Source organism: Convolutriloba macropyga, chromosome 9 (assembly GCF_964194025.1).
Source record: "Convolutriloba macropyga chromosome 9, txConMacr16.3, whole genome shotgun sequence".
Taxonomy (NCBI): domain Eukaryota; kingdom Metazoa; phylum Xenacoelomorpha; order Acoela; family Convolutidae; genus Convolutriloba; species Convolutriloba macropyga.
In genome coordinates this window covers 53,225,442-53,250,659 of record NC_134476.1, presented here as the reverse complement: position 1 = coordinate 53,250,659, position 25,218 = coordinate 53,225,442, and the positions used below count along the sequence as shown (strand labels likewise).

General features: G+C 35.8%; 1 protein-coding gene across 2 annotated transcripts in view; it reads left to right on the top strand.

Moving 5' to 3' along the window:
• LOC142345852 (lysophospholipase D GDPD1-like) overlaps positions 1-20,408 on the top strand; it is a 60,415-nt gene extending 40,007 nt beyond the window's left edge. Inside the window, exons 8-9 of one of the 2 annotated variants that reach the window (XM_075398265.1) lie at positions 1,614-1,766; positions 19,782-20,408. In XM_075398265.1, coding sequence (XP_075254380.1) covers positions 1,614-1,766; positions 19,782-19,941 — 313 coding nt within the window. In that variant the 3' untranslated portion in view covers positions 19,942-20,408. Of the gene's footprint in view, positions 1-1,610; positions 1,767-19,781 lie in introns of both variants that reach the window. The other variant, XM_075398264.1, reaches the window with a different exon arrangement.
• Positions 20,409-25,218: the final 4,810 nt, after the last annotated feature.

Genomic DNA, 25,218 nt, shown 5'->3' with positions numbered 1-25,218 from the left:
ATTGGCTTTTCATGGAAGAATAGAAGAACCAATATTCTGATATTAGTAGATAGCTGATGGCTTTCATGACTTTGAATACAATCGTTTTCCAAAATTAAAAAAAAAACTTTTTAACTTCGCAATTTTGTTCTTTTTATGTTTCTTTTTGTTACCTAATCTCGTTAGTTAATTACAGGTCAAATATGACATTATGGGTGTCAAGGGAATAAAAGGGATTGGTGTCCCAAAATTTTTTTCTTAAAGAATTTGTTATGACCTTACTGGCTTCGACAACGGTTTTTCACAAAAAAAAGTAAATTAATTTGATTTTTGTCATATTTGACGTTCTTTTTGTAGATGCAAGAAATATTCTGGATAATTACAGGTCTCGAGGGCTTCCTCTCATGAATGAACGACCTTGTTTAAATAGCTCTTTTTGTAATTAATGCATTTCATAACATTGAATGTAATTTTGTTTCAAAAAAAAAAATTTAAAGTATTACATACTTTAGCACTTCGCTTTTTTGTCTACTTGTTACCTAGTCCTTCTAATGAATGGCCACGTACTACATTTTAACTGTTTGAAGAAGGCGCTATCAAATATATTTTGAGTGCCAAAATTTGGCTTGGCGGTTTTGACAGCGTTTCTTCAAGTTTCAATTGAAATTTTGTTGTCTTTGTTGTTCTTTTTAGCCGCTTTAAAAAATGAATAAGGACAGGTCCTAATGCCCTTCTATAGAAGCAGTGGTAATCGTAAATTTGTGGTAATATTAATTGATTCCTAATGGTATTTATTACTTTGAAGTTAACTGTTTCAAAAAAATAAGTTAATTTTTTTACTTTACTGTTTTTGTTCTTTTTCGTATAATTGTTACCAAACCTTTTTATGGACTGGTCGCATATGTTTTCTGGTGATTTATGAGTTATTTTTGTTTAGTTTTAGGTTTATCTGACGGTATGTTGATTTTGTTATTAAATTTAGTTTTTAAGAGGGACATAAATTTTTTGATGTAATTAATGTTTGTTGTTGTTGTTTGATTTTGCTGTTCGTCTTGACTCGCTTTCTTAATAATGACATATTACAGCAATCTAATGCATAATTTTTTTCTCCACTGAGTTATTTGCTTTGGAGGCTATCTTATCGTTCATACAGAGTTTTTTGAAAAAGGCTTGGGCTTTTTTGGGATTCGCAAAAAATAATTTTTGGGTTTTTTTCCATCTGTTCCTCATTTGGTAGACAATTATGCCAAAATTGTGGATGGGCGGGGTTGGAACCTTATGTGTCATCGCACATTACCGAGCCGCCTTGTTGAGATTAACAAATTAATGTAGACGTCAAAGTAACGTACCTTTTTAGTATTAAACTGGCAATGAACCCATCTTTGTGATACCTGCAGTAATCTTTTCAATTTCCCGACTATGGTTGTATAAAATTAGTTGATCTTAATTTAATGAAATGAATTACATTAATTAAGTACTGGAAATTTACTTGTCAAAAGTTGTTATTGAAGTTTTCGTGAAAATCGGTTTTGAAGCGTTTGTGAAGCGAATAGAAAAGATCAAAACAAAACAGATATTTGAAGTACAAGTGTAAATACTGAATGGACATTGACTGTTTGGTATGGCGGTAGCAGTGGGAGTTCGGATGCTGCTACTACTTACGCTGTTCTCAATGGATCAGCTGCAACATCATCATCGCCATCAGCTAACAAAAATGGAGGACTGTCAAATGGCTCTGGTGGAATAGGAGGAGGAAATGGAAATGGCAAAGTGAAGAAATGCGACAAGTCAGAATAGATTTTTAGAGTAGATTTACCATTCATCCATCACAAATGAAGTCACGCTTTTTTGACTTGGACTGTCGTGTTTTAGATCTGTGATCACTTTTGAGCGTCTTCACTTTTTCCTCATTATTTATCATTTTAACTCGTCTTGAAAAGTTACAATTTATACGAACGAAAGGGGGGGAGGGGCTGAAAATATCTTTATAGCCATATGAACTTAAATTTTGTTTGTGGCTTTGCGGAATCAAAGTTAATGCAAAATCAAAGTTCCGAGATTGACATTTGTCATTTAAAAGAGTCCAGTGTTTTGTTTAAGTTGAGTCTGAAGGCGAGGAAACAGATATACAGACAGTTTTTTAAAAATTTGTCTCGAAATTATATTTCGAATATTTTAAATTCCTACTTGCTTGCATATTTACTTTGATTTTACCCTAGCTTGTTATCAGAATGCTTACCAAATTTAAGTTGTCCTATAAATGAAATGCCATTTTAATGTATAAACAGTTGAGTTTATTTATTTTTATTTGTTTAATGTTCGTTTGTTTTGAAGATCTAATTTACACTTGATTTGATTTTCATGCTATTTTTCAACTAACTTGAGCTTAACTCGCTAGTTATAACTTCAACTACTAATACTTTCTTATCCATTGTGGCAATAGGCAGTTATCACCTTGACACTCCTCCTATCCCTGAACTGGTTTCTTTTCCCCGGGAACGAAATTTTTGGTTTCTTTGGCATTTGCGACCAATTTGATGCGTGTTTTTGCACTGATAATGGTTTGTATAACTGTTCAAGAGGTGGAACTATCCATTACAATTCATAGATACCATAAGGCGCAAAGTCCATTATAGATACCATTTATAAATACCAATTATTTCGGGGAAAATCGACCGGTGGGAAAAAAAGAAAACAGTTCCATGTCCAACCGCTGCTATCAAAGAAAAAAAAGATCTTTTGCGTTTGTGTTCCCTTCGTGCGTTATGCTACCCCCAATTACCGAGCACGCGCTGTTACATAGTAAGTCATTAAGTAAAAATATGGCACGTGCATCTGTGGGGTACAAGTATTATGCACCCACTAAGCGGGCGGGGGGGCACAAACGGAAAAGATCCAAGAAAAGATTGTATGCTTCGATGCTCTTGTTGTATACTCAGCAAATGACGTTTAATTCAGACTTTTTTTTTGTAAAATCGAAGGTCAGGGATTTCGGTGACTCTTTACTTTTAATGCACGTGTTTACTTTTAATCACACCGAAATCGGTGAAAATGGGTTGAACTTCTATTCAAAAGTTGGAATTGGATTGAATGGATTTGATAGATGAAACAGAAAAATTTCGACTTCTTCTGAAGCTGAATTTGGTCGTCGGATAAACTTTGTTGTAACCGGAGCTGAGTGACTAAGGTATCCTCAAATGCTGACTATTTCTTGCAAAAATGGACAAATAACCACGGTTGTAGCGCGAGCCCCATTAGCTTTGTGCCAAACATTTAGCATCTGAATAGCACTTTTTATAGAATATCTTTCAAGAGTCGCGATTAACGAAGTTTAGAAAACTTTTCCCCTGTTTTCTGAAGGTGTGATCGCTGATAGAATTGAAACTAAAGACTTGGTATAACTTCTTGGAGTCAATAAAGCAAAAGATACTGGAATTACGAGCGTATCATCAGCAATACTGTACGTAAATCATATGCTAAGGAATATGATTTCAAAATGTAACTTAATGGAGAAGTGGATTCTGTGCGAGAACCCGTAAATCAAAGACATTGAAACTTAAATTCAACCCTAGAGGATTGTCTACCCAGATAATGAAAATCAAGGTTAAAATTATTTTTTGCAAGTGAAGTTAATTTTAGTTGCGATGCTGTCAGCTAAGCGTAGCTATATTGGCGTGTTCTTGGTTTCCAATTCAAAGAATTAAAATTGTAATGGGACGCTGTATGCTTAACAAGATTAGGGAAAGCGTTTTCTTTTTGGTGCATACCGCTGTTTTTGAAAACGTGAGAAATTGAAGTGTGAAAAAATTCAGCGAGCGAGCGAAAGCTTCGTTCTCGTGCGGCTTTATAAAGCAGTTTTTGGTTAAGAGGTTTGATATTATATTGATTTTAGTTTTGTTCTGATAGTGGCTTCTGGTAATTATGTATGATTGTGATGGTGGTCTGTTAATTCTGAGTATTATGCTAATTTCGAGTTTTTTCGCCGATTTTTCGCCTTCTGAATTTCCTGCACAGGGTGATATTTGAAAAGACGCTTTTTAACTAAGGAGTTGTTTCTAGATACCAAGTGATTATAGTTTTCTTGGTATGAAACACTTTATGTTAAGGAATATGACAAAAATCACGAAATATAAAACTTTCTCATTTTTTGCAGTTAATTGTAATTGTAATTATTTTTTTCTGTAATCTTAGACAAGTTTCTTGACCTATTATGACTTGCCTAAATTGCTGCGAGCATTTTAAATCTATTATTCGCTCATAAGAATTTTTCGTTGGTTTTATGTGACCATGTAATTTTGTGTAATTTATTTTAAAAAATTTAGTTTTGATTTTGATCTTTTTTTATTGACTGCAAAAATTTATTGATTCTCATGAGTGTTTTGGATAGGTACTAGTTTTGTTGTAGTGGTAGTTTTTTGGCAGAAATGGCTCATCGAGTCAATTCCGGATCTTCAAGTCAACTTAGAAACTTTTGTCACACCGAAACAAAATGGAGAGAAGAAGCAGAAAAAGCTATTGGTTTCGCCGCGTGAACTTTTATCAATAATTTTAAAATAGTTTTATAAAAAGGTGTTTGATTCTAGATTATGATCACGTGTCACAATTTAACTTTTTTTACTGGAATTTTTCCAAATGGTTTTCCCAATTATTTCCTATTCCATTCTAGGTCTACTTTTTTGAGTTGATTAAAAATGTCTGATAAAACATTTTTGTCGTCTGATGCTTTTTTGTTTTTTTTTGTTCATTTGTGACCGTAATTTTTTTTCTATTCTTCGCAGACAAACAAACAATTTTTAGCCAGAGCGTATCATGTGCTCAAATAATTAGTATTCGCTAGTGGTTGTTCATTTTGGTTGAAAGCAACTCTAGTTGATCAAATTGATTTGTTTACTCGAGTAAACTCTTTCAAATGACTTTTCTGGCAAGAACGAATACGTTGCTGAATTAACGATGGTTGTTCACAGCATTACAGCTGTAACAATTTAGCCAACGAAAATTGTGCTGAGCACCTATTACAATTTAACGATTTTTCTGTTATTATTCACTATTGGATAGCTTTAGCGGTTTGGATCTTCGAATATGTGAGTCGACAATCTTTTTCGACAACTGAAGATCTCCTCTGGTAAAAACTTTATTTCAGTAATACAGCTGTTTATTAGCGAGCAACTATTTTGTCTGTTACAATTTTAATATCTTGTTATTTACTTTCAAATATAGGCAAATATTAAACAGATTTTTCCAAAGTTGATTGGAATTCAGTAGTAAAGTTCAATTATGTAATAATGTGAACAAAATGATGGCATAATAAGAGTTAGTTAAATAACAGTAAAAGGTCAACGTTTGAACTTGGGTTTGAGCTACGTCATACTCCCCTCCTCAGGGAGACTTCCGGGCTCGAAAAACTTCGATATCCATCATTCAGCGACGAAGCTCAAATCCGTAAAAGAGTAGAAGTTTGCCACAGTTCCATACCAGTTAGAAAGAATACATGCGAGTAGAAAAGAATAAATGATCGTCCAACAATAGTACCATATGATAAGATCAGAAGAAATCGCTCCACTCCAACCGAATAATAGTTAATGAAAAAGTGATCTGTCGCAGTATAGGAGGAACTATTGGTCTGCTGCAAGGGTACTCCAATTCTTCTTCAGTTTGGTAGTGCACATTATACTTTACAATACAACTGCACTAATTCAGAGATCAGTTTCAATGCGCTGAGAACAAGTTTGTGAGAGACATGGGTCTGAATTTGATTCTACGGTTTTGTCAACGTAGATAATGATGTGCGTGAGCGAGATTTACTTCTCGGTCTAGTGGCTTCAGTCAGAATGTGATAGTTGTCTTTCCATTTTTGTGGAATGGCATCAGCAGCAATGTTGTCCTTCACACTAATGACTGGTTTGACACCAATGTCGTCATTTTTTGATTTGAGGAATGATGGAACAAATTTACGAATGATCTTAAAAATGTGATAAAGATAGAGAAACAAAATGTGTAAAATGATGTTCTCAATGAAAACAATAACTGTAAGCGACAAAGACAATTTTAATGGGACGTATTCTTTGAATTCAGACACAAGTGTAGGCTTTAACGTTCTCATATCAGCAGTGATTGGTCTCGCAATCTGAACCAAGTCATCACTTGACTTTATTTTTGGGCTTCGAATCAGCTCTGCTCTCACTTTTCTCAGAAGCTCTACTCCCGCTGTTGTTCGAGACCCGAAGTAGGGCATCTGATCGATTTGTGGAATTTCGCTCATCAAATGCTCCAAGGGGTCTGGTAGCTTAACTTCGATAAGTTTCGCTTCAACTCGGTCGCAGCTCTCGAGATCGGATCGAATCTTCAAATTTTCTCCAACAATGGTTTGATAGTTGCATTCGACTGTTATAATGCATATCTTGCATCCCGGAATTATTCTGTTCCATGACTTATGTACAGAATCAAGACTGTACTCACGCATTTCATAAGAATCTGAAGCCGAAGTGATTAGCCAAATGCCGTATCCTAAATTGGCAGCATTCGCTTGCGTAGGAAGGTAAAATACTTCCGTGTCGCAAGTCTCCGCTGCTTTTATGGTCGAACTAACGAAAAGGGTTGCCAGGCAAGAAGGATGATTCGTTTGGGTAGCGATAGTCTCATGGCATATTCGGTATCTAGCTGATCCTAGACATGCCTCAAACTGATCTTTTGAAAGTGTTACCGATTCCATTTGATCCTCTGATATGGCAAGATAGGGCGCTTCTATGACCCATCGGATTGCCATACGAGGTTCTGGCTGTGGCATCGGAACTATTTGCTCCTGGTACGTAGAAAAAACAGTTTGTCGCGAAGCCAACGGAATGGCAAGTGTAAGAACTAGTCCTTCATCCAAAGTCACGACATCTCGAAGAAGTTTTGCGTCATAATATGATAATAAATCTGTTGGGGGTATGGCTAACGACAATCTGCTACCACTTAAAGACTGGTCAGCAGCGACAGATTTCAGTATAGCAAGTAGAGATTCCTTGGGTCCCAAGGACATTGGTAAATGTTGTTGTAGTAAAGTTGGGATGGCATTTAGGACATTCATGCGATACGTGTAGAGAGCTGTTCTATAGCTTTTGACGTCCGTATAGAGCATTGAGAGAAGAGAAGCTGCTGTGTCGAAGTTGAAATTGAGCTGTTGGTTCGAGAACAGCATTTGGGTGCAGTCTCGTAGAATGTGGAAGTTGCCCTCGAAAACTTTAAATTGCTCCTCGATGATAGCCCAATTTTTATTCTGTGTCTCTATCATCTGGTTTTGTGTCTCTCTAATCTCTTTCAATTCATTCCCAACTAAGAAAAACTTTTCATCAGTTGCAGTTTTTATCTGCATTACGTAGTCCGTCAGTGATGAAGTGAAACTGTATAGTCGATCAATATTAGCTGCATTCTCTTTAGCTCTGTCTTGGCATGATCCAAAAATGCCAGAGAGACCGCATCCGCCTCCATTTTCCATGAGGACACCAGAACCAAAGAGCCCTATTCCAGCCATAGCAGCGACTGCGACATGTGCTCCTCGTTTAACTCGGTTGTTTGTTCCTCTGATTTCATCACTGTTTTGGAGAAAGGTTGAAGTTTCGTTTCGAATGAGTTGAACATCCAGACTCGACTTATTGACTTCTTTCTCTATCTTTGACATGATCCAATTAACATTGAAAGATGAGGCATTTCCATTAAAACTAGATGAGAAATCAAGTGGGCAGTGGATAGATGGTAATTTCCACATGTCATTTAGGCGTTTGAGTAATGTATTCAACTCTGGTTTTAAGGAAAAGTTGTACGATGGAAATGGAACCATGAATTGAACTGGTACGAACTTTTCGGCCAGCAGAATTTTCGTTTCTTAGTTGAAAATTATTCCTTTTTCGAGTACATCATCAAAGTTGCGCTCTTCTGCTGTTTGAGCGGTACGAATACAGAATAAGTTGAAATTAAGCATTATAGTGGCAAACTTCATCTTTCTAAACATGAGAATAATTATGAGTTTGTTTCAGGAATGGAGTTTTATGGCAACTGTTACAGGTTTTAGTATGAGAACAAATATACGCATGTTTGTAAAACATTATTTTCAGTAAACAGTACCGCCTGTGGCATTAGGTGTAGGAACTTTTAGGTGAGAGTCATGTATATTTGTAGTATAACAAATTCAGTTTAAATCCGTATCGCCGACTGTGGCGTTAGGTGTAAAAAACTACTTTGTTAGTTTGCTCCTTAATTTTGACAGTTCACAACTCGGTGCTCGGTTGCGAGTGGTGGAGGGACGTTACTTTTAATTGTGATAGTGTAACTGTTTTCTATTTTGCTTTTTATCAGGTGATAGTACAATAACTTGCTTCTTATGCTCAATTGTTGCAAAATTATGTGTGAGCCTCAATGCGTCGTAGTTTTTTGCCAAGGTTTCTGTTTCCAAAGTGTCAAAAAGGTGAAAATCTATTTCAGAGACGAAATGGATAGAACCCTTATGTTGAGAAGTAAAAACTTTATCAAAAATGGCAATAAGTTAGGAAAGGAGGCTGCCTTGACTTCGCAAGTGGACCGCGATTGTTGGGCGAAGCGGTTCAAGCGCTCTTATTTAAACAGTGAAAGCGAGTTACACAGTGGTGGGAAAAAAGTTGCAACCGTTAAGAGCGTTGCGGAAGTGCTCGATGTTGCACATGTGAAGAACGGCATTCACCATGACCAGATAAAACCAATGGTGACGGCCTTAACAGCGGCAGGTCTATTTCTTCCACCTTACACCGGAGGCCTTGAACAAGCAGTAAAAGAGTAAGTTTGCTGTGCTCCCTTGCTTTTTAGTGGCAACTAGGTTAGGCGATTACTAAAATCCGGTGTCTGATGTTTGTAGATATAAACGATCTTGTCCAACTTGTTACAAGAATAATCATCGATACGATAAGTTCCTTGTGACGCGTTTGAGTACACGACGGCGACAAGACCTTTGTACCACACTAGATTTAGAATGGACGGCAAATCTTAGCGGGCACACAACGGATCCCGTTGTGCTGGGAACGACGGATCTAGGTGTAAAGACAACAAAACTGGCCGATGAGTACGGCCTATGTATGTTTGCCAGTGTATTTTCTATTTGCTAACTGGCGAGATATCAAGTAAGAACAGTCTCTCAGCTATTGTTTGACATCTTTGTGTGTTCCTATCGATCTCTTTTGTTTTTTGTTCTTAGAAGCGAACGGTAAAGAAATGAAGAAAGCGAAGTGCTTTCGCTTGCGCCAAGCAAGTGGGCACAAAGTCATGCAAAATTTCAAGGCTTTCGAAGAATTGTGCCTTCATTGGCTTGATTATCAGATCAATCCGTTCGAAATTCACGATTCAATGAACGGCACGGGACCTGTGGGAGACCACTGGGTAATTGTTTAACTCAAACTTTCACAAAATTGCTTGGTCTAGTTTTTTATCTTGGTATTTGGCGTTGGCATATCTTATGGATGTAGACATCTGCGTCTACTTCGACTATGGCAACGATGATTCGCTCTGGGTCAGATACCATCATAGTCTAGATTCACAGAACAACCACTCAGCCTTGCTTCTAGTGAACAAGCACATACCAGGGAGAGGGTATCACTGCGAACCTTTAATTGACGTGCCAAATGCCGAGTTAGAAAAAAATTCATCTTTTTCCATCTTTTTTTGAAAATCAACGTTTTTTTTCATCTCTTTTTTGTTTTTAGCGTTTACAATGAGTTCGATTCTCGCCTAGTAAATGGCGAAATAGGTCCTCGAGCTGCAAAAAGGCTGCGGACCGATAAAGACTAAAAACTGGTTTAAACTTTTCAGAACTCATAAAAATTTCATTGTTGGCATTCATTTATTTCCAAGCAGTTGAGTAAAGAAATGTTTGAAACTCATTGGAAATTTGCGGTTACTGTAGTGTTTGACCGTAGTTATGAAATCTGATATTAATTATTTCAAATATTGTCTTTTTTTTGAAAAAAAATGTTATTTTTGTCATTTTCATGCAAAATCCGCCGTCTGGGGTAGGTTTGGAAAAAAAATCTCAAAAGTTTGCAAAAAAGAGCATTGCCAATAAGTCAGAGATGACCAGAAAGGATGTTTGTCCCACCCTTTTAGGGGTCTGGAACCAATTTTTGAAATAGAAAATTGACATTTTTGATTTTTTTTTCAAGTTTGGTTACCTTAATTTTTTCGAAGTTTCTTGAAGTAAGAAAACAAGACGTCCATATGAAAAGTGCACCAATCGAAGCAACGAATGTGTTGCACTGTTTCGCACTTTCTTTTTCTACTGGAAAACTTTTTTTTTTTAATGAAAATGTGTAATTCAATTTGTAAGGAAGCCAATTTTTGCAAAATAATTTTGCAAACATGAGGCCAATGCAGTCCTGCAGAATAGTCAGATTGCTGTATAGCAAGTTTTTTGATGTTTTTGTCTTTTATCTGATGTTTCAAAGTAGATAAACATGCTGCTAGAGATGGGTAACTTGTTCGTTCGAATGCTGAATTTTTGGTTATCAAATTGAACACAGTCCGGTTTTTGATGTTGTCAAAAACAGAAATAACAGATCCTATTGAACACTGACTTGTTAGGTGATATAGGTTGATGTGGTTTAAATTAACATTCATTTGCTTTAACTTGTCTAATAAATTATCAATAGATGTAGTTTGGACTACAGTGTCATCAAATTGTTCAATAGTTGATTTGTGATAATAAACTCTCAGATGACTTGCTTGTATATTACTAATATTACTGGAATTGGTTTGTTCTGTGGCTTTTCTGATTCTAGATCTGCAACCAACAGCTAGTTTTGCTATTGGTGAAACTTCCTTTGATGACGTTGTTCTAGGAGTTGAAGTACTGGGTCCAGGTGCTTCAGTTTCACCTAATTGTTGACTTTTCACTTCTTTGCTTCTTTTGATGTCAAGTTTTGTCGCTCTTGATTCAGCTGCATCAGGATTTTTGACTAGACGTTCCATGTTTTTTCTATACGACTGCTTAATATTACTTTGTTTTTCCGACTTTTCTAAATGCGAATGTGGAATCAAAATCTTCCCGTCTGTTGTACGAATCATGTGCGGGTGATCTTTAGAAGCAGGTGGTGGAGAACGTGTTCCTTTTTTGAATTGTACTTTTCGTGATTGAGTCTTTAATTGTCTTTCTTTGTCTTCAAATAAATTGCGTCCTGCTTCACGCTTAATTGTTATTGGTGTTTCTGTTTGCTCGTACTCATCGGACTGTGACTCCTCTTGCGTATTGGCGGGCTCTGTCGTGGTTTGCTGTGGCTCTCTGTCTGCGTTTTGGCCGTTGAACTGTTCAAATTGTTCAGTTTCACTTTCATTATTTAGTTCTGGGAAAAATGGAAGTTCAGCAAAGTTGTCTACGACTTCGTCATTTTCTTCTATTGGAATGTTGGCCATCTGCTCTCCTTGTAGGTTGCCCGCGTCTTCTGCCGGTTGAAAAGGCTGAGCAGGGACATGGGGAACTATTGGAGCTACAGCAGGTGCAGGCAGTGCTCCTGCTGCGGCTATTGGGAAAGAGAGTGTGACTGTTGCAGGTTGTTGCTCTGTTTGATCTTCTTGATTTTCTTGTGGCACGTCGTCAATAAAGTGGTGTTCAAGCACTTTTGGAATTTGTTCATCGAACAATTCTGGTTCTTGTCTGTTTTTTCCCAAAAGGGGATCAGGAACGAATTTGTCCGGATCAATGTCATCAAGATCTGATGGCTTCACGTTTGAGGTATAGGGTCTAAGTCTTTTACGGTGTACACATTGTGTGAACAAAGTGCCAACCTTCCGAATCAGGTAGTTTGAATTTGTGAGTACTCTCTCAATTCGATACAACGGCAGCCAAACAGTCATTGATTTATATCCAAAGTCAGATTGATTCACGAGCTTTGGGTTAAGTAGCAGGCAAAACGAATTAAGGGCTTGAAAGTGCTTTTTCGTCATAGTATGTTCGATACTTGTGATAAGCGTGTATTAATTTTGACTTATTCTCGGAGAATTTTCGCTGCATAGCATCTTGCAATTGGATAAGAAAGTCAGATTTTGGATCAAGATTTTTCAAATTTTTATTGTTGAACCTCACATCCAAGGATTTAATCGGTTCACGACCGTGAAAAATTGATGTGGGTGTGCAATCTATTGACGAATAATATGAGGTATTATGAATGTAGGTTGCTAGAGGCACATATTTGTGCCAGTTGGACCATTGTTCATTTGTATTGAGTTTAAGAATTCTTTTCAGCGCTCCGTGTGCTCTCTCAACAACACCTACAGATTGCACGCGCTTAAGTGTGGCGTGTTTAAGCTTTACTTCAAGCAATTGTGCTAACTCGTGCATTAGATCGGATACGAAACTACTGCCTAAGTCTGACAAAATTGTATGTGGTATATAACTGTGTTGGAAAAATATTGATGTGAGCTCTTGTGCTACTCTTTGTGCGCTTACATTAGTGAGTGGTACAGCAAAAAGGTATTTCGAAAAAACATCAATACCAGTCAAAGCATACTTATAAACAGTTCCACGAAGTGGACCGACTAGGTCGATTTGAAGCATGTCCCCGGGAAAGGACTGTAGTGATGATAAGGGTTGCAAAAATGTTTTTAGCGCTTTATTGGAAATGAGTTTTGTCTGTATACATATTAAGCAATTTTTGACAGCATTTAGAAGATATTCTGTAAATCCAGGAAAATAAAATTTTTTTCTGAACTCAAAGGCAGTTCTAACTACTCCTATGTGTCCAGCAATTTTCGAATTATTCAATCTATAGATTACCTCTTTCCAAAGGTGTTTAGGCAGGCAGTACTGGTTGTACAGAACTTTGCCAGTGTCATCAAAAAACTGTCGATACAGAACATCATTTTCAATTGTAAGTCTATTGAATTGCTTAGCGTATTTTTTGATTGCGAATGATGCGTACTTGATATCCTCAACAGTGTTATTTTGTTTCCAAAAGATAACACGCTTGATAACTTCATCTAATGACTGCTCATGTTTAAGGTCGATAGGATTCAAGCGTTCAGTCAAGTCGTGCAAAAAATCGGCAGGATCATGCATCAAAACTGCATTGAGTTCTGGAATTTTCGGTTTCAAACGAATGAAAGTTTGTATTTCATCGTCGTCGGTTTTTGAACTTTGCTCCTCAATTTGTCTTAATATTCCATCTGGTATTCGAGATTGCTTCAACTTATCAAGCATTTCAATGCTGACGTTTGCTTTTTGTTCAAGTAAACACTCGATATTTGCCAATGAACTGAGTGATACGTCAGGCGTTTTGGCTGTTGATTCAATTTCTATCTCTCTAATTGGCATTCTATCCGTCAATTTTAGTTTCATTGTTTGCGATGGGTCAGTTTGCGACCTCGAAAGGAAATCGGCAGCGTAATTTGCACTGCCAGGAATGTGAGCGATAACAAGGTTGTATGACAAAACACGGTCAAGAAAATTCCATAGCGACGGTGGAATACTTTTTGCTTGGAAAAATTGGGTTAAACTTTTGTTGTCAGTAAGGACTATTACAGCTTTTTCCGTACCCCAAAGATAATGAGAAAAATGCTCAAGGGCAAAATAAAGTGCAAGAAATTCCTTATAGTAGACTGAGAATTTAAGCTGAGCGTTATTAAACAGTTTTGAACCAAACGCCACTGGCGCATAAGTTTTTCTGTTCTCATTTTTGTTGTTTTTAACATAATCCTCAATCATCAGTACAAAACCGGTGCCAAAATAGTTGGCATCGCAGAGTAGAACATACTGCAATCCTGGTTTAGCTAATCTTAACGTTAAATCGGTTGCTTTTACAAGATCGGCTTTGACTATTTCAAGATGTTTTCCGTGTTCCTCTGTTAAGACAGGTTCAATATCCTATCTCAGTAGCTTGTAGAAGGGCATGAGTTTATCTCCCAAGTTGGGTATAAAATCACGCCAAAACTGGACAAAACCAACTAAACACTTTACCTGTTTTGGTGTTCGGGGTAACTTGATTGTTTTGAGAAACTTTTCGATTCTTTTTGATTCTGGTTGTATACCTTCTGGTGTTATAATTTTTCCAAGAAACTTGACTTTTTGCGTGGCAAATGTACATTTATTTGGTGAAAGTTTAAGACCTGATGTTCTTATGCATTCAAATATTTTTCTGAGACTTGGAATAAACTCATCAAAATTTTTTACTGCGCTTCCTATGTCATCCATATACTGAGTGCAGATGTTTGCTGCAAGACAAGAATCTAAATAGTGCCTGATAAATGAACTGAATCCTGTTACGGACTTGCTTAGACCTTGTGCTAAACACTTGTATGCATAGGTGCGAGAGGAAAAATTAAAGGCTAAAAGTTGGACTGAAAGATCATCCGCCATTTGAACACAGTGGTATGCCTGCGAACAATCAAGTTTTGTAAATAAGGATTTTCCTGCAAAGTGATTTGAAGCATCGCTCATGTTTGAGATTGGAAAATTACTATTGATATAGTCATTTCTTAAAAGATGATTGATACGCCTTAAGTCAATAAGAATTCTCAGTTTGCCAGAATCTTTGCGTTGCGCAAATATTGGACTACTCTACTTTGAATGTGATAAGGTCGTGATCAAATTATAGTAGTGCATCAATGCAAGTTCTACTGTGAGCTCATCTCTCAGGTGTATTGGCGTTTGTGGACTTTGAACATAAACAGGAAGGTTATGCTCAGGTGTGAGTTTGATCTTTAACTCTGTGTTATAACCTACATCGAAACGGTGTTTAGCAAATATATCAGAAAATTCCATTAGTAAATTTTCTACCTGACATTTTTGCTCAAAGGTTAAAACAGAATTTTGCCAATCGAACTTTTCAAGAAAAAGGTCACGATCTTTTGCGTTATTCTTGGGGTCAATTTTTTCAAGATTTTGAAAGTGCAGAATTTGATCATAAATATCACGCTGCAAAGGAGACAATTTGCTGGGATTGTCACAGGTTTCAGGGGTCGGAAATCAAAGTTTTTCACATTCTGGTTTTGGTCTGGTTTGGTTCAGAGGCTGAAAGTTTTTTGTTTGAACAAGTTGATTAATTTCAGCTTCCAAGTTTTCGTGGCTTTTCATTTTTGCCAAAGCAATAAGCTGGGGGTCTACATTAACTAGCCTTTCTGTTTGTTTTTCATTCAAAATTTCAAAAAAGGCGACTTTTGAATCAACACATAGGGTTATTTTGTGGTCAGTAATATTAAGTGCTGAAATGAAAACTCTACTTCTTTCATCTAATGTGCTCAAGGATGATGTTAGAGCTATTTCCGTTTCGTTTTCAAACTGAGTGCAAGGTATTATTACTCCACTGCAATTTTCTAAATTAGGAAAGCTCTTGTCGAGATAACATTCAAGCAATTGATGTGAGTTGGGCTGTAGTTCGTGTTTTTTACTCAGTAATAGGGGAATTTTCTTCAATTTTTTAGATGTTTGCCTCTTTTTATCTTTTGGCTTTATTTCATTAAGTTGTATTGTCATTTCAGGTAATTTCAATAAATTATAAGCGGGACTAATGTCGATAAAATTTTTCTTGAAGAAAGGGTTTCCTAAAATGACGGTATTCATTGTTGGAAGAACTAAAAAACTATCACTGAAATGATGATTGCCAATTGTGAATTTTACTTTGATTTGCTGTTTTACTACAACTGGGGCACTTGAAGCTAACTTAACAGTGTTATAAGTGGGTGATTCTACCTCAAAACAAATTTGTTTTTTCTCGAAATCCTTTAATAAGGATAATGGGATAGCGTTTGAGCAAGATCCTGAGTCAATTAAAGCTCTTCGGCGAAGACTATTATCAAATTTTATTCTAACATAGGAGAGTTTCTCCTTCTAGAGGGATTACTGCGCAAATATTATCCTCAATCTGCATGTCTGGGTCTAGTGAAGTATTTGCATGTAAAGATGGATTTGATGAGCTGGTATCTAATGGAACTTGTGGCTTATCTAGTTTTTTGAAGACCGTTGGAACGGAAAATTTGTTCCACCTCTGCGTCCACGTGATCGCATTGAGCAATTAGTTGCCAAATGATTTGGATAACCGCAGATATGGCAAATGATTTGGGAATATTGAGTAACAGGAACATGTGTTTCCTCAATTGGTTGAAAAACTTGAACAACTGGTTGCTCATTACTTGCTGTTTGTTGTTCTTGGATCGGTTGAAAGTTTTGCGGCGTTGTCCCCGCAAACTGTGGAGCATTAGGAGTATATTGGAAATTATTTTGAGCAGGGAATGAGAACTGGTTGTTGAAGTTATTGAAACCTCTGTATCCTCTCGATCTGCCATAGCCTCGAAAATTTCCTCGACTTCGGTAGTTTGAGTTGTTATATGAACCTCTTTGTCCACGGTTTGAGCCTCTAAAACCATGTCCCCGAAACTGATTTCCAAAATTCTGACTTTGTGAAAAATTTTGCTCACCGAGACGTTTATTTTGCTCCTCGACTTGCTTACTTAAAGTGCTCATTCTATTTTCCATAGATTCCTGCGTTTGGCTAAGTTTTGATAAAGCATTTATCAAATTATCTGAAATTGTTGGACTCACTTCGTTAAAAGCTCCGTCAATATAGTCCTCTTTTTTGCAAAGATCGTGGATGGTCAGTTGCTTCCTAGCTAAGAGGCATAAATCCTCAACTGTTGTGTTGTCTGGTTGTTCCAACAACTTTGCTCTAAGCCAGCTAGGCATACATTTTTTGAAAAAGCGCTTCGTCTGTTTTTGTCTCTTTTGTTGTGCAAAACGTAAATTCTCATCATTTCTAGCATCTACGGCATCTTGAGCCGCCTGATCCGCTCCGGGTGGATACGCCTCGGGTATGGGATCAGGATAAGCTTTCAAAGTCATATTTTGCAAGGACACAAGAAAGTTTTCTGGTGAATCAGTTTTTGGGTCGAAACGAACGTTTTCTAACTTGATTACATGCAACTCTTTCAACTGTGGGTTGCAGAAATGGTTTCTTAACGCCGTTAAACTTAGGGCTAAATCATTGCGTGTCGCTTCTGGTAAAGTCTGGAAATATCTCAGAGCTGCATCTCTCAGATGCTATTGCAAAAAGTTAGCCTGTTGGGCTCCTGCTACTGCTGCAACTCCTATAATGCTTCTTAAAAGATGCTCGAACTCTCGAAAACTTTCTTTATCTATACCGCTGAACGGTTTTAAGGCAATGTTAGGTTGTGGCATTTTATGTGCTCTAAGTTTAAATGTTTAAGCTTTGTAGTGTAGTTGAGTTGGTTGAACAGTGGTTCAACTTGCCGAGGAATTAAGAATTTTTAGTGTAGTCTCTCGGCTTGATGGCCTTAGACTTATTTAGATTTAAGATTAGAGTAAATGTAAAAGTTTCGAGCTTGACTTTTTCTGATAATTATATTTCCTTTCTGTGATCAATGTTTCAAATCAGTTTTGATTATTCAAATCAACAGAATGATATCAGGAACAGATTGTGGTGTGGCGTCATTATAAAAGCACTCTATTAATTCACTGCACAAAAGGTGAAATCTAACGAACCCTTGTAGTCACTATGTTATTGCGTCTGCCTATCAGCGTCAGCTCTGGCCACAGGGATATTGGTCACATGAAATCACAATTCCACCAAGCTGCAGTTCGCACTGTACTGATTTGAAACTGTACTGATTTGGATGGATACTGCTCGTGGTTCTGTTTTAGCCCTTCAATTCCGAAGTTGACAGTGGTGAGGATCTTCTCGAAGGTATTGGCTCACTATCCTGTCGATTGTCGTCCGTTCTGTCACCATATCATGTGCTCAAATAATTAGTATTCGCTAGTGGTTGTTCATTTTGGTTGAAAGCAATTCTAGTTGATCAAATTGATTTGTTTACTCGAGTAAACTCTTTCAAATAACAACTTTTCTGGCAAGAACGAATACGTTGCTGAATTAACGATGGTTGTTCACAGCATTACAGCTTTAACAATTTAGCGAACGAAAATTGTGCTGAGCACCTATTACAATTTAACGATTTTTCTGTTATTATTCACTATTGGATAGCTTTAGCGGTTTGGATCTTCGAATGGGTGAGTCGACAATCTTTTTCGACAACTGAAGATCTCCTCTGGTAAAAACTTTATTTCAGTAATACAACTGTTTATTAGCGAGCAACTATTTTGTCTGTTACAATTTTAATATCTTGTTATTTACATTCAAATATAGGCAAATATTAAACAGATTTTTCCAAAGTTGATTGGAATTCAGTAGTAAAGTTCAATTATGTAATAATGTGAACAAAATGATGGCATAATAAGAGTTAGTTAAAAAACAGTAAAAGGTCAACGTTTGAACTTGGGTTTGAGCTACGTCATAGAGCGTTTAGGTCATTTGAAATCAAAACTAAATTTTAATTGAAGGTCAAAGGAACTCATATGTTAAATTAAGTTCCTGAATTTTAGAACTGAATTTGATATTGTCGCTGAAAGTTTTTCTGCCTAGTTTTTACGTAGCATTGATAACTATTTCTGTGTCTATCTGTAATCTAAGACACGTAAGTCTGCTGGCCATATTGTATTCAATTGGGACTGTTTTTGCTATTTAATTATTTTGTCGTAGTTGCTCTCATCTAAGCCAGTTGTTATAATGGCCCTGATTTTTTTACGACTCAAATATGAGTTATGGTGATCAACTTTTTTTAACTTGCTGACTTTTCGTTTCACAGAATGTAAAGTCAACGTGAAATCAATTGTTTAGTTCAATCTCCTAAAGCAATGTGAAAAGCAAAGCAAAAAGGGGTTCTTGTTCGTGTAGTATTTCTAAAGAAGCAAGTGAAAAAAGTTTTGCTAAGCGAGCGATATTTCTGGATCACATGCGGCTTTTTCAAACCGGATTTTTTGAATTTTCAATTTTCAGGAAAAAAGTATTTGTACCAATTATTTCAATTAAGTCTAAAGCAAGTTGTGACATCTTTTTTAAAATTTTAAGCTGTTTTTTTTTTGTATATTTGAGACTAACAGATTTACAAAGCTATCGCAGCTATTTTTCATGTGAAAATTCAGCTTTTTTGCTCTACAGATGTATAGTGTTTGTCTAGAGAACTTTATCTGGTGATGCGTGAAAAATTTATTTGTAATTTGTGATCTGTAGAACTTCGAGTTGATCATAACTATGTCCATCTTCTCCCTCATTGCGGTATTCGGAAGACTAAGAATATGCATTATGCTCAACAATTTGATTGTATGATTATTTATCCTTCGCCTTTTCTCAAGTTAGGTTCGTTTTTATCAGATTGCTGCTAGGAAATTTGAAATTTTGCTAAGTATTGTTCGAGTGTGTTGTTTCGAGGCAAAACGTTCTGATTTCTAAGTTATTTTCTCAGTACTATATGAACCAACTGGATAGTGGATTGGTTGTTATTATCAACCAATCAAAAGCTGGAAGCTTGATTCCTTTTTAAAAAAATTTGGCATAGAAAATCTTAGAAATCTAACCTGACCAGTTCTGCTGATTCTGCTAGATGAACCAGTCTCTAAACCGCTTGTGTTGGTTGCCTGTTTTGATGATAATGGATGTCAAATGGGTCAATCGTGGCTAATTGTGGTATCAATATGACTGCTATTTTAAGTGGGATTTCAGAACCAGTTCCATTAGTATCATTCCATTCGTCGTCTCTGTAGTGAAAGGAAATCATACGTGTAGTTATTGCTTTTGCAACCAGCTGTAAGAATTTGCGCCTCTCAACTATGAGATAGTACGCTAAATTGAACTGTTTAGAACTTCTGTTATCTTTCTGTCATTTCTCTCATCCTGATTGGCGTAGAAAGTGTTATCGTGACTTCAATGCTTCACTGATCAGAATAAATTTATTTGTGTATTCAGGACGGGCGATATTATGAGCAACAACGATTTGGAGGCTAAAGGTGGCAGTGTTGCGTACAAGAGATCGTCATCACTCTGTAACGGTGCTGCGGGAAACAAGGCGGATATTTATGACTTGGGCGAGGATGCGAACAATAACCCAATCAACCCAGAAAAGTAACTCTGATGATTGGGCAGCAAGAATGTGTGATATTATAATCGCAGTAATGAGAAATATGTATCGCGAGTAAATCTATTGCTTCATATAAGCAGGATTTTGAAGTCTTGAAGTAAATACACATCGATTGCGTAATCATGCTTAGTAAATCTGCCCTCTCCCAAATTGTAGAAAGTTACCGTGGATACCCTGCAACCTTAGAAAAAAGTTTTATTGTAAAAAAAACCAGTTAATCCCTTAATCTTAATTGCAAAAGAATGCCCCAGTTCGTTCAAATGGGCTTTCAAAACTCAAAATTTGAGGCCGGGAAACAAATTCAATTCTTACTGAGCCGTCTAAATTATTTAAAATAGCTATCTGTTGCTTGGATTTATGCTAAAGAGATGAACCATGAAAGTTTATTTTGTTTACCATGAATGTTTCAATGAGTCTTGTCGATTATGACGTTGAATTAAGACTTTGAAACCTGCTTTTGGTGTATGCTATTTTCAGGGCTGGCGAATAGTCGAGGCGGGGCAAAAATTTCATTTTAAGTTCTAGGAACTGGCAACTCAATATTAGATACGACAAACTTGTTAGCGTCATCGACAAATTAACTCCGATGAGAGGCCGAGCGCTTGAACTACTAAGAGCACCATAACAACCATGTATAAATGTGTAACGTTTTAAGTTGCTCGTCAACAAATTTTGTAGCAATCATTTAGATCCTGTCGATTTTCTTACGCAGCTGTTTGCTTATACGCGTTTTTCCGGCCGACACTTTCTGCGTGACTTTTTTGAGCTTGACTTGTAAATTTCAGCCTGATCTAATTTGATTTCATTCAGATTTCTGGGCAATAAATTTTTGACAATTACCTATCAGTACTTAGCAGGTAATGGGATGCGGTGTTGACACCTAGTAACACACTTTGAAACAATTTGGCAGGTCGTGTCCGATAGATTCAATCTTCTCAGATCTCAAATATTTTAATCAAAAGTAAAAATTGTATTCAAGCAAATAAGACATTCTTAGGGATGCATGTGTTATTTCTGCAATTAACTTTTTTCGCTCATTTCACAATAGATTTTTGATATTAAACAGATCTTTTTTTATAATTTCGAGAGTTTTTAGAGCTCTGCTTGATAAAAAAAACTTGGGCATGTAAAGCAATTAGCTACCACAATTCGCCCTAATACTGAGTATAGTCATTGTAACACTATTGTTAACAGAGAAGAGTTATTTATCGAAGATAAACTAGAAAGAAGCGTAAAATTTTCTGAGCTCAGATTTGCTTTAATATTCAACAGTTCTGTTTGTTTAATTCAGCCATGAAGCCAATCAATAAAAACATACTTTAACAGGGCATTAGATTAATAGCGGTAAATTTTGAGCAAAAACTGATGTTTCGACTAAACTCAACAAGGAGGCTCGGTAGTTTGTGTTTGCACAAAGTTACGACCCCGCTCATCTACATTTTTCACTTAATTGTCTACCAAATGAGGAAGAGATTAAAAAAATTAACAGAAAAGTAACATAACAACATACTGTTTGACAAATTACCAAATGGATAAAACAAGCTACCTTAGAGGGCCGATGGGACCTGTGACTACCATAATATGACTACTAGAAAAGACGGCGATAAAAATCAAATGATTGCAAACATTAGTTACGACCAAAACTCGTTGTCCATTTTTGAAAACCATTAATAACGAAATCAAAATGGCATCAGATAAAACTTATACTAAAGAAGATTAAACAATCCTTCATTAGAAAAAATATGGGACTTTTCCTCAATGCGACTTTGTAACAAGTCGACAAGAAATGAGCAAAAAGGGCAAAGCTTAATAAAACATTGCTTTTTTTGAGAAGAATTAATGTCAATTTGATTAGAAACATTATGCATCAAATGAAATCATTGAGAGAGTCTTTTATACGTCCGTAGAGTGATTGAGATTTTTCATTATCCAGGGCATGTCATACGACTAAATAAAGAACAAAAAACAGGCGAAAAAATTGCACGAAAAAATTTGTAGGAAAACGTTGTCCCAGCCAATTAAACATAAAGCTGTTCAGTAAAAACATTAGAATTTCTTGAGTGAGTTTTTTTCTCACCAGAGGACCGCCCATTTTTGTGATACTGTGAAAGGAAAAGAAAAACCTGCAAAAATGCGCGAATATTCAAAAATCATGAATATTTTATGAAAACTGGTTGTACCAAGAACAAAGACCATTTGAGAAAAATAAAGCCGTCATTAAGAGCAAATTGTAGTTCATTGGATAAGAGATGTGACTTGTCTATAGAGATGCTAAGCTACAAGTTAACAGAAATAATGCTAGAAAATCTAAGAAATCCCCTGTCTTTTTAAAAAAACAAAGTTTTACAAAATTCAAAGCCAACATAAGCTTTCAAATTGAAGAGATAGTATATCTCGCAATTTCTTCAAAAAACTAATTGTGTCTGTTATTAATGAGACTAAGTCATGAGACTATAAAATAACATTAAATATAAGCTGAACTAAAGAATTTCACAAACAACTTAACGAAATCACAGTGTTGAAGCCAGCAATTTATAAAATTGTAACCGCAATAAAATTAAATCTTTAACTGCGTCTCCTTTGAACATCAGAAAGTCTTTTGTAAAACGACTGTCAAATTGAAAGCAAAGAGAACCACAAAAAAATTGAAAAGTATCCAAATTTCACAAAATTCTTAAACAAATTGTCTGAGCCCTGAAGACATCAGTCAAAAGCTTTAACCCACAGAAAAATTATTATTTGGTTTAACAAAACATGAACGAAATTTCTCAATAGTGAGGCAAAAATGACACAACATTGTAAAATACGAAAAAAGCGCAAACCTGAAAAAGGATAAAATGAAGAATACTCCAAATTTTAAAATAAAATGTAATTTCAAAGTGAAAAAACCATTAGCTATTTACCGATATCAGTTCTTATGTTCATTTTTGTATCTATAGATAGGCCACTGGGAACTTTAATTACCCAATATTTGGCACACGACAACAAATTTTAGGAACAAATAGAGGGTAAAAACAAAAAACTACCTAATTCTGCGAGAGAACTGTGTCGCAGCCCGTACAACCATATGTCATGCAAACAATAAATGTTAAGTTACGAATTTTGGAATAAGGAATAAGACAGTTTACCAAAGAAACAAAAACAACAGCAAAAACGGGCAATTATGCACAAAAATTACCAAATTTTCTGTAAAAACTAATAGTACCAAAACCTAGAAACCGATCTTTTAAAACAAACCGCCACAAATTTAGTTTGTATTCCATTAGAAAAAAGCTTTGAACTGTTTTTTACTAAGAATAAGCTAAAAAATGTCAATTAAATCGGTAAGTTCAAAAAATCACTGAATTTTCCCTAAAACAAATACATTAAATGACATAAGACATTAGGTAACAACTGAATGCATGGTACAAGTTCTTTTACACCTCTTGAGGAAGCTATTCAGGTCTTTAAATCGTAGACTTAGTGATCAGACTGTAAAAAGTATAACAACTGAATGCAAAACACAATAATTCAGTTAAAGTTTTTTAAAATTCTTCCAAGCCATAAAAACCGTTGTTCTCTGAAAACGAACTATATCTACATTCGGCCTCATTTTTACGTAAATGGGAGCTGTCCATAATGGAGCTGTGATTAGAAAACTTCGTCTGTAATTAACATAAAAAACAAAAACAATCTTTTTTGAAAAAAGGCAGCACCAATATAAAAATCCGATTGTAGAATATAATCGGATTTTTATATAATATAATTTCCGATTGTAGGAATCCATGACAACATCAAACTTATCTCTGATTTTGCCGCTTGCCCAACAATCCGCACAAGTGTTCTAAGTTTTTGTGAATTAGACCAATTGTTGAGTAAATTACTTCAAATTCTGAAAAAAAAACAATGATGTATTTTTAAAATTATCGAGTTTATCGAAATTTCAAATTTATCGAATCTACAGTTTATCGAATTTACAAAAAAAATTACAAAATTTCAATTCCAGAAGACTTTTATAGGGCACCATGTTTTAACTAGCTCTCTTTTGGAGTTTAAAGAGATTGTGTCAGCGGTTTCTAGGTCTCCACTTTCGTGGACCAAAAAAGCACATTTTTGCAATTTTTGATGAAAGTCTGAATTTTGAAAAAATTATCAAAATTTTTAGCCAAAGAAGCTCCAATGAAACAATTCGGCAACGCTCTTTTATCTCTAATTGCAGCAATAACCGTTAAAAGTTAAAACTTTTTTAAAATGATATCAGCAAAATTGTAGCAAAATTTTAGCAAAAAATACTGAAATGTGAATAAAAACTGTCGAATATTCACAATTCTTTAAATCTCGACACCTCCCTTTAAAAAACGAAATCCGAAAAACTCTTTTTCATTTCAAATTCCAGGATGAACGTTCTTTTTAGTGATACCACTCACATCTCTCTGCGATGAAAATATCGATGGGCCAAAATTGTCTGAAGAAAAAAACCCATTTGAGTATATAGTTCCTCCCTCCCTACTAAAGCGGGCATCGGAACAATCAGTAATTATAAGAGCTAGTTAAAAGCAAGACAATAGAAGCAAAGTGTATTTGTGTCCCTCTCAATTAGGCCAGTTAGCTAAGTTAAAATTGTATTCTTGAAGCAAAAAAAGCTTGCATTGGCCGCAATGTTGAGCTGAACGGGTTATTAGTTAAGTGCATTCTCTGCTGCGGGGCTTGATTTGCCAACAAATGGCTTGTATCCTCGGACAGATGTAAAGGGTAAAGGAATAACTATGAATCAGTCATTTTCTCTACTCCTAATCTGCTGTGCATGTTTTTTATTGGAATGTACCATGTTCCATAACAGAAGTTTGCTTGGTTCTCGAAAATATGCACCCTGTTATGGCTGCAGCTCTCTTGTGTTTTGAATGGATGATGATCATGTTATAGTAATGATTAAATAATAAAAATATTAAACCATCTCTTGTATTTGAAACAAGTTTTAATTAACAAAAATAACTCTTCAAAAGTGGTTAATGTTCTTGTTTTAAGCAGAGAACTAAAATGGATTTTTGTTAATGGCTCGAAATGTGTTGTAAAAGTTGAGCAGCAATTGCTAATGTACATCCAAAACTGCTGGGAACAGAATTAGTCAACTAATTTTAACGAAATTTTAATTATGCAAAATTTTATGTGATAAAATATCTCGATTAAAATTTATTGAATTTTTGTTCATAACTTAAATTAGCCAATTATACTGAACTAATAAACGCAATTAGACCTCTTAACTGAGTTATTCAAGACCTGGACGGT